This window comes from Odocoileus virginianus, chromosome 34, assembly GCF_023699985.2.
Source record: "Odocoileus virginianus isolate 20LAN1187 ecotype Illinois chromosome 34, Ovbor_1.2, whole genome shotgun sequence".
Lineage (NCBI taxonomy): Eukaryota > Metazoa > Chordata > Mammalia > Artiodactyla > Cervidae > Odocoileus > Odocoileus virginianus.
In genome coordinates, this window is record NC_069707.1 from 31,456,776 (window position 1) to 31,473,551 (window position 16,776).

At 39.1% G+C, this 16,776-nt stretch overlaps 1 protein-coding gene across 2 annotated transcripts in view; it reads left to right on the forward strand.

Moving 5' to 3' along the window:
* Positions 1 to 16,776, forward strand: part of MOXD1 (monooxygenase DBH like 1) — an 87,833-nt gene that overhangs the window by 57,896 nt on the left and 13,161 nt on the right. For both annotated transcript variants that reach the window (XM_070461404.1, XM_070461405.1), the window contains exons 5-10: positions 6,847 to 7,026; positions 7,311 to 7,413; positions 8,794 to 8,960; positions 10,016 to 10,207; positions 11,722 to 11,781; positions 15,958 to 16,100. In XM_070461404.1, the coding sequence (XP_070317505.1) occupies positions 6,847 to 7,026; positions 7,311 to 7,413; positions 8,794 to 8,960; positions 10,016 to 10,207; positions 11,722 to 11,781; positions 15,958 to 16,100 (845 nt within the window). The remainder of the gene's footprint in view (positions 1 to 6,846; positions 7,027 to 7,310; positions 7,414 to 8,793; positions 8,961 to 10,015; positions 10,208 to 11,721; positions 11,782 to 15,957; positions 16,101 to 16,776) is intronic.

Here is a 16,776-nt window from a genome sequence, read left to right on the forward strand (position 1 = left end):
AACAAAGGTTCATCTAGTCAAAGCCAGCTTGAGTTAAGTATTCAAACCCTATGAAGACTGTCTTGTCTTTGGCACTTTGCTGTGTGCTTTTATTGTATTTCACCACATGCTGGCTTCTTCCGCAGTCTCCACCTTCTAGTAGACAATGCACTCTTTTTTCATAGTTTGAAAATCCAAAAAAAGGATTGATGTGTTGAGCACCCGCCCCTGAACTAGTCAATTGTGGCTGGCGGGGCACGGTCCTACATGAAGATGATGGTTCTTTGAGAATTCAAGATTGCAGTAGGGGATGAATTATTTCCCAGTGGTCTCCTCTCCCTCAGTTGCCCCCTTTTCTTCATTTCTTCTATTCATCTCCATCTGATTTGAACGTGATTTCCTGGGCTTTAGTTGCCAAATCCATTCAAGCTGTGGCCCCTTGATAACACATCAACAAGTTGGGTTTTGCTTTGAACCCTGAACTATTTCAGGCTGGATCACCTGTGGGACAATGATATCATTCTCTTGCTCAGTTTGGTTGCTTCTTAAAAGTCAGATATATTGTTATTCTCAAAGAGCTCTGCCCAGTGGGAATGGAGATAAGAAGGGAGAAAGTGAGGCAAATAGTCATATGACCTTATACTCATCTATCTGCACTGCTAGTTCTGGCTGAAATGTTCCCATAGGCTGCATCACTTTATCAACCAGATGCCCTTTGGCTAACCTTTGTTAGAAACGGTTTACCTGCTTTACATGGACAGCAACCTATGCCTCGGGTGGGTACATAGAATGGGATGCCGAGGACAAGAACAGGCAAGAAGAACAGTGATGGGGATTTACAAAATTTCCAGCTCATTACAGATCCCGCCCATCACCTCTTTCCTTTTGTTTTAATTTTTAATTTATTGAACTGCAAGTTGGCTTTGGAGAGCTGTGTTCCACACATGTTTTAACAAGTCACATCTTAAATGGGTAGACTTAGAAGAATAAATAAAGGAAAATTGCTCATAAGAGCTCTAATAACCTCCTGTTTTTCTCACTAAGCTCAGTATTCTTAGACCAGTCAAGAGGGGCATTTTATCTCCCTGTTTTTTTAACCCTCCTAGAATAAAATCAAAAGCAAGATGCACACATATTTGGCTATAGATAATGAATCTTTTTTTTTTTTTAACATTTTTTATTTTGAAATCATTTTAGACTTACAAAAAAATAGTTGTAAAAATAGTAGATTTTCCTAAATGGTAACATCTTATCTTCCTTAGTTTGATTATCAAAACCAGGAAATTACCCTTGAGACAATATTGTTAACTAACCTACATGCATGCTAAGTTGCTTCACTCGTGTCCAGCTCTTTGTGATCCTATGGACTGTAAACTGCCAGCCTCCTCTGTTCATGGGATTCTCCAGTTAAGAATACTGAAGTGGGCTTCCATGCCCTCCTCCAGGGGATCTTCCTGACCCAGGGATTGACACCACATCTCTTGCATCTTCTGCGTTGGCAGACGGGTTGTTTACCACTAATGCCACCTGGAAAGCCCCCAACTAACCTACAGACCTATTCAGATAAGAGGAAATGATGTATATTTGTGATAAGTTCATGTCACAAACAAGTGCAGAGACAGCCATGACCTAGCTACAAATGTGCACACCTGAAAATTGTTAGATTTTTATTTAAAAATTGAGATGGGAGGCTGTACTAGATCCCTAGAGCTAAACGACAACAAGCTGGGTAACTTGAAACAGCAGAAAGTTACTCTCTCAGAGCTCTGAAAGTCAGAAGTCCAAAATCAAGGTGTCGGCAGGGCCATGCTTTCTCAGAAGGCTCTAGCGGAGAATCCTTCCTTGGTCCTTCCAGCTTCTTATGCTTTCTGGGGTTACTTGGTTTCTGGTAACTTGACTCACATCTGCCTCTATCTTCAGATGGCCATCTTCCCTCTGTGTATCTAAGTCTGAATCTTCTCCTCTCTCTTCTATAAAGACACTAGTCATTGGATTTAGGACCCATCCTCAGCCAGTGTAAACTCATCTTAACTAATTACAGGTGCAAAGACCATATTTTCAAATAAAGTTACATTCTGAGGTTCTCGGTGGATGTGAATTTTGCAGGAACACTGCTTAACCCAGTACAGGGGAATTAAGCAAAAAATAATTTTATTTTGCAAGTGTTAGTATTGAGGTCATTGGTATTTGAAAGCTGAGAAAACATGGTTACACTCAGGTTACCTTTTTAAAATTCATTATTCATGTACTTATTTTTGGCTGTGCTGGGTCCTCGTTGCTGTGCATGGGCTTTCTCTAGTTGTGGTGTGTGGGCTTCTCACTGTGGTGGCGCCCAAGGTACAGAGATGGATCAGGGCTTGGACCTGTGTCCCCTGCATCGGCAGGCAGATTCTTAATCACTGGACCACCAGGAAAGTTCCTAGGTTACCTTTTAAAGGTAGCATTCACTAGACTTCCCCTGGAGAAGGAAATGACAACCCACTCCAGTACTCTTGCCTGGAAAATTCCATGGACTGAGGAGCCTGGTAGGCTACAGTCCATGGGGTCGCAAAGAGCCAGACATGACTGAGCGACTTCACTTTCTTTCACTAGACTTGGTGATTGCATCTCTGGCAGATGGTGAAGGAAGTGGGATGTCGCCTAGGTCACTGGAGTTGAGAAGATCAGGAAATTAGGAGGCAACGCGTTTGATGACTCAGCCTCCTTAACGTTGGCTGAATGGAAAAGGAAGTAGTAACTTCATTTCCATTCAATGAGTAGCTATTAAACAGTCAGTGTGTTGCAAGAACTTTGCTTTGACCTGGCTAAAGAGAGTAAAAGAGAAGATGGGTTTGTGAGGAGCAGTATAAGTATTTGCAGCTTTTTGATGTCCAGGAACATCAAAAACAGCAATCAGTAATACTGCTTTATGGTCAGTGTTAATTTTCATCTTGATCTTGGCTATGCTTAGCAGCTCATGTTTTTTCTCCTTTTTATTGCTAAGTCTTCTCAAGGATAACCCCCAAAGTTCCATTTTCTTGAACTAACTGAAGGGACTGTTTTACTCTTTAAAATCCTTCAGGTTAAAGACTCCCCCTCTTTTTATCTGTGTTTTGGTTCCTGGGCTGTTTTTTAGTTTGCACACAGGCTAACAGATAACCCACAGCTCTAGACCATCCTTGCTTGGCTTGTTGCACATGAAGGTGGGTGTACAGGCCTACCATCTGTTCTAGGTCTATAAATTTCGCTTATGTACAAGAACACAGTGATCAGTGACATAGTTTAATATTCGGTGTCATTGCTACCTACTTCCATAGGCACTTTTAAATAATATTTTTAAAAATTTATTTCTTCTGCCAAACTCATAATCAGCTTAAAAGCAAGACTCACTTAAATGTTCATTGCAGTCTCAGAAATACCAATTTATTTATATTTGTGTACTTTATCGTGCCATGACCTTCTGTGACAATATCTATCACTGCAATACTTTTCTGAATAGAGGAAACTTTTGGGATTCCCATTTTGATTGTGATGATAATGTGACATCTGTGAAGTAGGAATCAAAATAGGAGATCCTTTCTAAGTACTTCCCCTTATAGTAGTGATAGACAAATAAGCTTTACAGCCTTGTTTGTCTCCAAAATTTGTAAATGCAGAAGTATAGAACTCCACCATTGATTCAAATCGGGCAGTGATGCCAAAGGAAAATTCTTTCCCGTGGACTGTTACCAGGAGCCCAAGAAAGGGCAGTGCTGAATGCTTGTGTTCAGCCAACAAGCGAGAGTCACGGAGCTCTGTCTCCTTCCTCAGATGGTGCTGGCCAGTCTCTGCCTCACTCTTACTTGGTGTAAAGAAGGATATCACAGCAGGGGATAAAACACAAGTGCTGTGACTGCTTCAAATGTTTGTGAAATGGTCATGGCAGCAGAAGATAATACACAGTGGTCACTTGGTGGGAGATTCGTAGCCGTGGGCTGGCAGCACTAGGCTTTGTAAGAATGACAGGAAGCTTTATGGGAAATTCTATCCCATAGCGGGTGCTGTGAGCCAATGGGCCTGTCCTGCTCTCATCAAGGTGTTCACAGTCCCCAGAACCTTGGACTCTGTGCCAAGTGGGTTATTCCTGTCCAGAGGGATATTCTTGGTGTCTCACTTAATTATCCCCCATGGTCAACTCAAAATTCTCTATCAAGAAGTTCTCCTCTTTTCAAGAGTTTGAGAGCTCATATATTTTCTGGCGGCCTCTTGGCTCACACGGTAAAGAATCTGCCTGCAATGCAGGAGACCCGGGTTCTATCATTGGGTCAGGAAGATCTCCTGGAGAAAGAAATGGCAACCCACTCCAGTTTTCTTGCCTGGGGAATCCCATGGACAGAAAAGCCTGGCAAGCCCCAGTCCATGGGGTCACAAAGAGTTGGACACGACTGAGCGACCAACTTCAACACTTTATTCAGTAGTTATCCTTACATTTTATTCTCAGGCACTTCTCTTTCTCTGCCTCTCAATCTCAGAACAGGAAACAAACAAACAAACATCTTTTTTCTGAGGACTCTGCCTCTTCCAAGGCTTCTTATATTTCCCAATGAACAGTACCTGGGTTTGCATGCAGTAAGTTTCCTTGTTGCTTTGTGGGTGTATTTGTGGGAGGATTTCCTAGGAAATCCTCATTTTCTAGGCTGTACTATCAATTTGTAACCTGGGGGTTGGAATGCAACTCAATTCTCCTTGAAGCCTTCACGGGGTTTCTAGGAGAGACCTTGTTATTTGCCTTCCTTAGGAGAAAGCAGAAAGGCAGTCTGTCTCCTCTCCCTAGAGGCCAGGGCATGCGGACAGGGTGTTGAAAGAAGGCAGGAGACCTCAGGCATGAGGCTCCCCGCAGTGTGGCGCTGCTCGTTCCCTTGATGGCGGCACTGTGTGGGGATTTTCAGCAGTGGCTCCCGAAGCCTTTCCTGGGGCTGGCTCCCTGGTGTCATCACCCTCTTGCTGACAGCTGTGGGCAACTTGCCCACGTGAAACCTTTCATCTACCCACTCACTGGCAGTGAGTTCCAAGGTTGTTGGTGATCTCCAACGTATCTTCCTTCAATAGAGTGTTGCAATGAGAAGACTGCTAACTTACGGGTCAGACCAGCCTAGTTTCAAATCCCATCTACCACTTCCTAGCCATGGTTGGCTTTGCTGCAGAATCCTTCGATCAGCTTTCTCATCTGTCGAATGGAAACAATAACATTTACCTTACAGATTTGTTATAAATAGTAAGTGAAATATGTGAAATGACTTAATAGTGGCTGGCAGGTGAGTGAGTGAGTGAGTGAAGTCGCTCAGTCGTGTCCGACTCTTTGTGACCCCGTGGACTGTAGCCTACCAGGCTCCTCCGTCCATGAGATTCTCCAGGCAAGAATACTGGAGTGGGTTGCCATTTACGAGGTGCTAAATAAAAGACAGATGTTACTGTTATTGTTCCTAGAGTACTTTGTGAGCTTGGCAACGTGGTGTTGGTTTCAGCACTCGCTTTATATATAAAAAAGCACTTTTAAAATTAATTATACTGGAGTATAGTTGCTTTACAATGCTGTGTTAGTGTGTGTTGTACAGAAAAGTGAATCAGCCTTGTGTACACATATATCTCCTCTTTTTTGGATTTCCTTCCCATTTTGTTCACCACAGAGTACTGAGTACAGTTTCTTGAGCTATACAGTAGGTTCTCATTCGTTGTCTATTTTATGCATAAAAGTCACTTACTCTTAAAAGTTTTTTGTTTTTTCATTTTGAGAATTTTTGAAGTTATCTGAAGCTCCTTTAAGCACCTTCCAGCCTCACATACTCTGCCCGTGTGCTCTCTAGCGCCCTCCTGTGGTGCCCCAGTGAAAGCCACTAGTTTCTGTGGCTGCCTTGCTGTGTGCTGTGCTTAGTCACTCGGGCATGTCCCACTCTTTGCGACCCCAAGGACTGTAGCCCACCAGGCTCCTCTGTCCATGGGATTCTCCAGGCAAGAATACTGGAGTGGGTTGCCATGCCCTCCTCCAGGGAGTTTTCCCAACCAAGGGATCAAACCCAGGTCTTCTGAATTGCTAGTGGATTCTTTACCTTCTGAACCACTAGGGAAGCCCAGGGTAGCTGCCTTGGGAGCAGCCCATCCTCATTTGCCCTTAGGGGATTTATCCAGAACCTAGCTAGTAGAGCTCAGTACAGCCTACAGGGTTCGGCCTGAACTTAGAAGGCACATAGCAAAATCCTCACATGTGCCTGAATATTTAACTGAAGATGTATTAGCAGTTCCCTGTCCCCCTTGGAGTACTGAGGCACCCAAATAAGTATACTCTCAGCAAAAAAGTTCCTTCCCAGGTGGCTGGCTCAGTGGTAAAGAATCTGCCTGCCAAATGCAGGAGCTGCTGGAGACATGGGTTCGATCACTGGGTCGACCCAATGAGGAAAGGGCAACCCACTCCAGTATTCTTGCATGGAAAGTCCCATGGACAGAGGAGCCTGGCAGGCTACAGTCTATGGGGTTGCAAAGAGTTGGACATGACTGAGCGTGTGCGTGCGTGCACACACACACACACACACACACACAAATCAAATTTGATATGGAAACTACAATCTCAGAAAATCCTGGGCTGCCCTTCTGTGTCATTGTTATATATTACACAACTGTTTGAACAGTAACTGTCATTTTGAAGCAAAATAGAAAATAGATTCTGTCTTGAGGGCATGCAGTCCTCCAGAGATGAGTGCAAACACAGCTATCGTCAACTACACAACAGTTACACAATTGAGAAAACTATTCCTTTGAAAAACCGATGATCATTTATGCTAGTTTCACGCCTATCGGAGGGTGCTGTGGGGTGTTCTATTGACTGCCTCGTCCCTCTCACCCGTGCTTGTTTAGGTTGAGCCCGTGATTCAGCAAGGCCACGAGAGTCTGGTCCATCACATCCTGCTCTATCAGTGCAGCAGCGGCTTCAGCGACAGTGTCCTGGACCACGGGCACGAGTGCTACCACCCGAACATGCCCGATGCCTTCCTCACCTGCGAGACTGTCATCTTCGCCTGGGCCATAGGTGGAGAGGTGGGACCGCTGATTCCTGAGATGTAACAAAGTTAACTGATCGCTTTCGCCCCTACGATTCTAACACTTCGAAGTAAACCTCTATGTAGTCTTTTTGATATGCGGGTGGGTTCTTTTTCTTTCCACAGGAACTCATTCTTTCCTTAAGCCACTTTATTTGATCAACTATAGATGAATACAGTTGTAGAATGTTGAAATATCATTGGGAATGTTTGGTTTCTGAGTAGAGTAGAGCTCTGAGGGACTTTCACCAAACACTGTGTCATGGAATTTTGCTTGTTTAGGGATTTTCCTATCCACCTCATGTTGGATTATCCCTTGGCACTCCATTAGATCCTCATTATGTGCTCCTGGAAGTGCATTATGACAATCCAACATATAAGGAAGGTGAGTATTTTTTTATACATTCTACCTATGATTTTTTAAAGTTTTGTAACTTTTCCCTTTATTTTAACAGAGTTAAACAGACTTCAAATAAAATAGCATTTAATGTAAAAAAAAATTAACCTATGCATTTGTCATCCAAAGTAGGATACCATTTAGAGTAGAAAAGGCCACTATAAACAGTTACACTAGGACAGCAGCCACTGGCCAGCAATGAGCCAACAAATGGGCACATGTGGTCACTGATCTTAAAAAGCCATTTGGATGTTACTTACCAGAAAGTAGAAAAATAGACTTTTCCCTTTAGGGTGTAAATTAGTCTCAAATCCATGGTGCTTATGAAACATTTTCTTTCTAAAAGCACATACAAAAAGCTACCATTAGTCACACTAGAAAATATTAAGCATTGTGTTGTGTTGACACTGGTGTAATATGATGTTGAAATGAAGAGGGGCAAGCATTTACACCTGAATTTACTATGTAATATCCCAACACCAAAAACTTAGAGGATTCAGTATGAAATTATCAATAGAAGAAACTCAAGGTTATGATTTTACACTGATTTGTGCAATTTTTCAGCAAATGCTGAGCACCATGGATGTGCTGTATCTGTGCTTAATGACATAATGTCCCCACCTTCAGGGATATTATAGTGTAGTGGGGACGGCAAACAATAACGTAATCACAACAATTAATACAAAATTATTTAAATGCTAATTGACCCAATGGGTCATTTCACAGGTAGGTAAGTCTCTGTTGCAGAAAGGAGTCAGTTAGTTTCCAAGTGGGATGGATCTATGAAGTGTTTGGGGCCCATACTCTCCCTCCTCATGATAACCATCTCACAGCAAGAGATGTATCTTACCTTCCCTCCCCACCATGCCTGTTGTTATGTTGTTCACATCATAGATTCTTAATAATTGTTTGTTGATTATATGACTGATGAATTATTAAAAGACTGGTGATAAACTATAAAGTTAATTATTAATATTTTTCTCCATCATCACATGGTTTCCAGACCAAGTGGTTTTCACCTCTCTGTAAATGTTACTGAGCTTCACCTCAAAACAGTATCAAATAAAACTTCTGCTGAATTACTATATATTCTAATGAATGACTTAGAATTTTTATTTCTGTCTTCATGTTAGATAATTGTGGAATGTATCATTAGATAATACAAACATGTTTCCCATGGTACGTTGTGTAAGTTTTCTTTGTGAATCTGGATGTTGCCTTTCACTAATCTTTGCTTGTATTCCTTTCCCTTGTGAGTTTAAGGAAAATCAATAAACCATATTTTATTCAGTTCAGCTGAATATGGAAAACTTTTTCAAGTACTCAAGCTCACTTTTAATTTTTCTTGTCTAAATGCTCTTGTTCCAGGCTTAATAGATAATTCTGGATTGAGATTATTTTATACGGCAGATATAAGGAAATACGATGCTGGGGTGATTGAGGCTGGCCTCTGGGTAAGCCTCTTTCACACCATCCCTCCAGGCCTGCCCGACTTCCGGTCTGAGGGTCACTGCACCCTGGAATGCCTGGAAGAGGTATGGTGTGTCTGGGTCTGTGAGCTGCTTTTCTTAGATTAATCTATACTTGTAGAAACTATGTTTGGAAAATTCCAAGCTTATTACTAATCTTTTTCTTGTTGTCATGCTATAAAATGGTTGTTTACAATTTTAGCAAGACCTTTATTGCTGTTTAAAGTCCTGAAGGCTACAGGAGTAGAAGTCCAGTGTTTTCCTTCCCTTTTGTTTGTTTGTTTCATATTGGACACTTCATTTTATCTTTTGTGGTTTCAACCTTTGTGTAGTCCCCTTTTGCTTTCTCAACTTTGTTTTTTAATGCATATTTGGTTTTTCCATGATTTATTTTCATTTTTTCTCATTTTCTCTGATTTATAGCTACCGACTCTTCTTTAACCAAATAGCAAAATAACTAATATAAAATACATAATGGATAAGAGAAAACCATATATAAGTATTTTATAATGGCTGCTTCATTCATAGTTCTTTTTTTCTTGAATGAAAGTATTTCAACATGGATCATATTCTTTATAAATTATAGGATATTGTGGTTGTAGACAGTATCGAAGACTGGTAGAAGGGAAAGGTTATCTCTTCTGAATTATTTAGACCATTTAGACCATGAATTAAATTGCCATGACATCATTTTCTAGCTGTAGGACTGTGAGCAATTCATTTAATTTAATTCTCCCAGTTCAATTTTCTTATCTGGAAAAGCAGGAGTAGATTCTCCTTTTAAGAGTTTCAATTTTCAAGCTACCAAAATACTGGGTTCTTTTTGCCAGAAGCTTGAACTGTTTGCTCACCTCCTAAAAGAAGAAAAAAGAAAGATAATATGTAGACGTGATCAGTTGGTCCTCAGCAAGCATTACTTCCTCTTCTTTCCTCCCAGCCAGTATTGCTTCACAAAGATAGGAATAAGTCAGGAAAAACCCAGATTATAAATGTCTGGCAGCTCACGTGTTCATGTGAATTGTGTTAGCTTTTCTTCTCAGTCGTCCCTCCAACTCTGTTTTAAGGTGACCTGTCTGCGCTTGTTTGGAGACCTAACCAGGTCCCCCCTGTGTCTCCCATAGGCTTTGGAAGCTGAAAAGCCAAGTGGCATCCACGTGTTTGCTGTTCTGCTCCACGCTCACCTGGCAGGCAGAGGCATCCGGCTGCGTCATTTTCGCAAAGGGGAGGAAATGAGATTACTCGCTTACGATGATGATTTTGACTTCAATTTCCAGGAGTTTCAGTACCTAAAAGAAGAACAAACAATCTTACCAGTATGAATGCTTTTATTCTTTATCACTGAATGTCATCAAAATCCTGAGACATATACCTGCTGAGAATTAGCTAGGTTTCTCCTGGTGTAATGAATTGCTCACCCTATCCATAGCTTCAAAGCCACCCACCATGGCTGTTGCATAACTCTCACAGAATGTGTTTGATCTGTTTTCCAAAATTGAAACTTGTTTTTCTTACTATTCCCAGGGGCAACTCAAGTTGTTGATTTCAAAGGAAATAAAACTTAGGTTTTGTGCTCTAAGCACCATTTTTCTAGACTCCCCAGTTAATAATCCCTTGGCTTGCAGTTCTGGTAATGGTAAGATCAGAAGTTTGGAAAGTTTCATTTCAATAAAAGTGAATATAAGATCATTTTTTCTTTTGACTAAGGTATTAGGACATAGCTAATTATATTACTGTGTGTAATCCGGCTGGCAACCATACTTGAGGTTCTGATGGAACAACACAGAAAGGAATCTTATGCCTTCCAATGATGAACAATTTAAAATTTTTATGATGCTTCATTTTGTCAATTTTTTTATTTTGACATTGAGCTCAATAGTTATACAAGTTCCTACCCTAGTTTTCTTCTTAAAAGTCAGATATTTATACTATTTATGAAATGAGAGTAATAGCAATATCTTTTCTACATGCAGTAATTCCCTGGTATGCTCTGGGAGTAGAAAGATGAAATTTGAGTGATCTCAAGATTCTTAAAGACTTCACTCCATTTTATGATGTTGTCTGGTGTTGGGGCTCTCTAACCAGTTTTTTTGGGTTATCTCAGAGTTCCTCAACTGATATGTCGTGAGAAGATATAAATGTTGAAATACTGATTCCTGGTCCCTCTGAATATCCAGGCAGCGAGGACAAATCTGAGGGCTATTACCCAGAGCTTGCTGCTTCTGGTCTGTGAATAGCCTGTCCACTTACCTGACCGGGAGCCATAAAAAATTAGTTTCTTTTTGTGCAGTACTGTTCAAAAGGTTGAAAAGTACTGGAAAAAATAAGTTACTGGTAATTTGCCTCACAAGTCTGTTTTATGAAAATAAATACCTGACTAAGGACCTTTAAAGTAAATAATGTAAATAAGAAGATAATCACAGTAACTAGTATCTGTGGCCGACACTTAAGAAGTGTTTAATCTGTACTAAGAACTAAATGTGTGTTCTGTCATTTAATTTCCTCACAACAGCTGTGTGAGATAAGTGCTATTTTTATCATTATTTTTTAGTTGAACAAATTGTGCCCAGATGATTCATTTATTTCCTTACCTAAGGTCATGCAGCTAGAACATTGTGGAGTCTGGCCTGAACAAAGAGAGCCTTATTTGTTTGTTTGCTTGCTTATTATGCTAGCAAACCTAGAATTTAATAGATCAAAAGTCTACTCTTGAGTCAAATGACTTAATGCATGCATTCATATAGCAGATTAAACTGTTGGCCTACAGATGTGTTAGATAAATAAAACAGCATGAAACTCCAGTCTGAAAGCTTCCACTTTTATGTTTTAGGGAGATAATCTAATTACTGAGTGTCGCTACAACACAAAAGATAGAGCCCGGATGACTTGGGTAAGAAGAATTTTATTATTAAAATTTATTTGTGGAGGGGGAGGAATAAACTTTGATTTTAGAAAGAAAAAAATAAAAAGCATTCCTATTTGGAAGCAAAATTCCTGACTGTCTTGAACATGAAACATTGTAAAAGTGAAATCAGAGCTGTTTTAAGATTTTATCAGATTAACTAATGATATTATGGTAATATTTGCAATGCAATTTATTGACTCTTTCATGAAAAGCTATCCTTAATCTTTCAGTTTTTCCTCACCGAATATTATTAATAAAAGACCTGTGGTTACTAATGACCATGCACATGAGTCTGGACTTAGATGAATCAAAACTTCAAAAAGAAATGAATTCCATGACCTTAGGGCTTCTGACCCAAAGAGAAATCTGGTTCCAGCAGATTTACTGGGGAGTTCTGCCAAACATTCAAGAAATAAATCACTCATGTCTTCCTCAGTCTCTTCCAGGGAACACACAAAAAAATGGGGAAATGCTTTCTACCAACTCATTTTATGAAGTTAGCATAATCTTAGTACTGAAGCTTGACATGGGCAGTACAAGAAAGGTCCACAACACACAGCAGATGGAAGGCACTCTGACAACGTATTGGCAAACCGCATCTCTCACTATATAAAAATGTAAGTTAGGACTGACTTGGGTATAACTAAGTGATGTAAAATTGGTTTGAATTAGAAGATACATTAATGCCATTATACATGAAGAGATTGAAGGAAAAAGACTTATGATTACCTCAATCAGAGCAGAAAAAGCACTCATAAAATTTATCAGTCATGGGGGTTAAAAAGGACATTTATCAAACTAAGAATAAGAGAGAATTTCCTTACCCAGCTAAAGACTAGCTGTGAAAAATCTAGAGCAGTTTTCAAGCTAAATGAAATGCTAGGAGTATTTCTTCAAAATCAGGAAGAAAACAAGGATATTTATTATCACTGGTTTTATTCATTATCATAGTAGGAAAGAAATAAAATGAAATATAAAGATCAGAAAGGAAGAAGCAAAGAAGTAAAACACATTATTCACAGATATTGTCATTTTCCACATCAAAAACCTCCCCCAAATTGGTATACCTAAAGTTAGTTATATTTTAGTATGCAGTAAACTATCGCAATAAAATGTAATTTAAGACTATAAATTCTATAGAAATAAAATAACATTAGATGTGTTTGATCTCTGTGAAGAAAATTATTAGTTTTTAAGACATTAAAGATCACTTAAGAGATTGAGAGACTGTGTTCACAGATAGAAGGCTTGGGGGGAAAAATACAAGATAATCCTTCTTTATAAATTGGTTTATAAATTTCATATAATTCATAAAGATTTTATTATTTGGGTTTTGGTGTCTAACCAAGGAATCTTCCCTTAGCCAAAGGTTTTATACTATTTTAAAAATTTTTTTCTAAAAATTTCGCAACTTTAGCTTTTACACGGAGCAAGTTAATTATAAAATCTACATAAAAGAGCAAAGGGTTAAGAATTGGCAAGACACTACTAAAAGAATAAGATGAGAAACAAATTACTAGGTATGAAAACTTACTTTCAAGCTATGGTGATTAATAGTGTAGTTTGGGTCCAGAGTTAGAACAGTGGAATGGAATAGAGTTTCTGGAAACTTCAAACCCCCTGTATAGAAACTTGGTTTAAGATAGAAATTGGCATTCAGGTAAGTGGGACAGGATGGACTTTTCACTAAGAATTGCTGGTACAGTTGCCAGATGGCAAAAATAAAATTGCATCTTCATTTCCCACAATTCACACAAAAAATAATTTCCAGGTAAATTAAGTATTAACATGTGAAGAATAAAATTTTTAAAATCATTAGGAGAAGTAAATATATATATAAATAAATATATATATGAGATTATATATATATATAACTTTATGACTTTGGGGTAGGTAGGAACTTCTTAAAATATGAAATGTACAAACTCTAAATTAGAAGATTGATAAGTTTGTCTACTTTAACACTTTTGGTCACTTCAAAAACACTATTAGGTGAAAAGATAAGTTTTAAACTGAAAAAAAAATTGCAACACATAAAGCATCAGTATCCAACATTTAAAATAAATTCTATAAATCCATAAGACAAGCATAAGACAAACATACAACAGAAAATAAGCAAAGTGTGCCTTCACCGGATGTTGCTGTTGATATCAAGGGATGGTTCACTTAAAGTCATACTGTCTTCAGTGGCTGGTTGATGTGAGAATGCAAAAGCTTGATTCCCTTCCTACAATTTGGTGTAACTCTGAGTAACCATCCAAGCTCAAGGGTAGATTAAATATATTTACTGAGATGTCAGTTGCAGCCTCATTTGTAGATCAGCTTCTTCTTTTACCCAACCCTTCATAAAGTACAAGGCATGATGTTTTGCAATTTGTAAAATCATTGCATACTAGCCACTATGCTACATTAATGTATAGCTATGAACACTACTACTACATTTTTCATCTTCACTTTTGAAGGACAGAGGATTTGCTGGATACAAAATTCTTGAATAATTTCTTTTTTCTGGAGCACTTGAATATATAATTCCAGTATCGTTACTTCCATCATTTGTGATAAAATGCCAGTTGTCCATTGTATTGTTGATCCCTGTATGCAGTGTATCATTTTACTTTGCCACTTTTGAGATTTTCTTTTTGTCTTTGGCTTTCAGCAATGTGACTGTAAGGTGTCTAGGTATGACTCACTTCATAATTGTCTTTGGCATTTGTTGAGCTTCTTGGGTCTGTAAGTTAATGCTTTTCACTAAATATGTGAGGGTTTCCACCATTTTTTTCAAATAGTTTTTTCTACTCTCTTTTTCCTCTTCCTTCTCATTCTGGGCCTTCGGTTGCATGAAGTGAAAGTGAAAGTCACTCAGTTGTGTCCGACTCTTTGTGACCTCATGGACTATAAAGTCCATGGCGTTCTCCTGGCCAGAATACTGCAGTGGGTAGCCTTTCCTTTCTCCAGGGGATCTTCCCAACCCAAGGCTCGAACCCAGGTCTCCCGCATTGCAGGCGGATTCTTTACCATCTGAGCCACAGGTGAAGCCCAAGAATGCTGGAGTGGGTAGCCTATCCCTTCTCCAGCATATCTTACCATTCCAGGAATCAAACCAGGGTCTCCTGCATTGCAGGTGGATTCTTTACCAACTGAGCTATCAGGGAAGCCCATTTTGGTTGCATACATGGAATATTTAATATTTTCTTATAGCTCTCTTGGGTTGCTTTTTACTTACTTTAGTTTTTCTCTCTCTGTTCTTTGAGTTGGGAGATTTCTAGAGATCAATCTTCAAAATTCATTGCTTCCTTCCTCTGCCATCTAAAGTTGCTGTTGAGCTCATCCTGTGAACTTTTAATTTAGTTATAGTATCTTTCAAATCTAGAATTTCTATTTGGTTGTTTTTTGTGTGTTTTCCTTTCTCTGATGTTATTCCTTATTTTTTTTAACTCATTTTTAGCTTATTTATCCTTAATTGAACATCTTTCTTTAGCTCTTTAAACATGTGTATGTCTGTTTTTAAGTCTTTGCTAAATCCAGCATCTATATCCTTCACAATACATTTCTACTTCTGAATACAGGTCATAGTTTCCTGGTTCTTTTCATGTTTAATAACTTCTGGTTGAAAATTGGACATTGTAGATAATATACGGTAGCAATTCCAGATTCTGTTCTTTGGAGGGTCTTTGATCTTTTTTTAAATTAGTCCACTATTTATATGGATCTTTGATCTTTTTTTAAATTAGTCCACTATTTATATTTAGATTTAAAGTATGTAATCTGTTTCCCCTGTGGTATGCAGATGCTGATAATTATGACAACAAGATTATAGAAAATTCAATGCAATCAGGCAAAGATTCCAGCACACTGATTGGTATCATGTTGCTAAACATCCTCTGAAACGTTCACTATAGTGAGACTTTACACCATATAAACAGAACTTTGAGGAGATTATTAGGTTCTTTAAGAAAGATAACTTTTAAGGAGTTGGAAATATTTAAAAAGTGCTACTGTCTTTTTGAAAACCAAGTTGTCATTTAGGTGATTATTTTTCAGCTTTAAGATGGGTGACATTTCAATATTGGAAGAAACTGGGTAACATTTGTGGTTTGTGTGCTATAAGTATCAGAGTTGGTGGAACATATACTTTTCTAAATAAAATATCTCCGTTTTCAGGGAGGATTAAGCACCAGGAATGAAATGTGTCTCTCATACCTTCTTTATTACCCAAGAATTAATCTTACTCGATGTGCAAGTATCCCAGACATCATGGAGCAACTTCAGTTCATTGGTGTTAAGGAGATCTACAGGCCAGTCACGTAAGTAGTCAATGGATTTCATGATAGGGGTAAGGGTGGGCTTTATTTTCATTGAAGATTCATCACCATGTTATGGGATTCCTTTATGTGCTGTTCTAGTTGATTGTTTTCAGCTGAGCAGTCCAGGTGAGCATCTTGATTGCTATGTCCAGGGCCTTTAAGACTACTCTTAGGTTCACTAGTTTTCTAGGAAGACCTGAAGGATTCAGCAGCTAATTATATTCATGGCTAACATATATTACAGTGAAAGACTATAAAAAATGAACCAGAGGAAAAAGTACACGAGGCAAAACCCACAGGAAGCTAGATGCCAGTCTCCAAGGCGAGCTTTCAAGAAACCCCGCCCAGGGGAGCCTCACAGAATGTGCTTAATTCCACCAGCAGCAACTTACGAGAACACACATGAAGTGTTGTCAACTACAGAAGCTCATTAGAGACTCAGAGCTCAGAGCTTTTATTGGGGGCTGGTCACATAGGTTTCCTCTGCTTGGCAAATACCAAGATTCCAGACTCCCAGAAGGAAAGCAAGTATTCAACATAAGCAGCCTCATTTGAACAGACAGTCTAGGTATGGTAAATTATGCTTATCATTTAGAGAAAGTTTTGTGTTAGTGCAGAAAATTGTTGGCTATTTAAGTTCCCTGATGCCAGCCAAAGGTCAGCCTTCCAAGCAGGT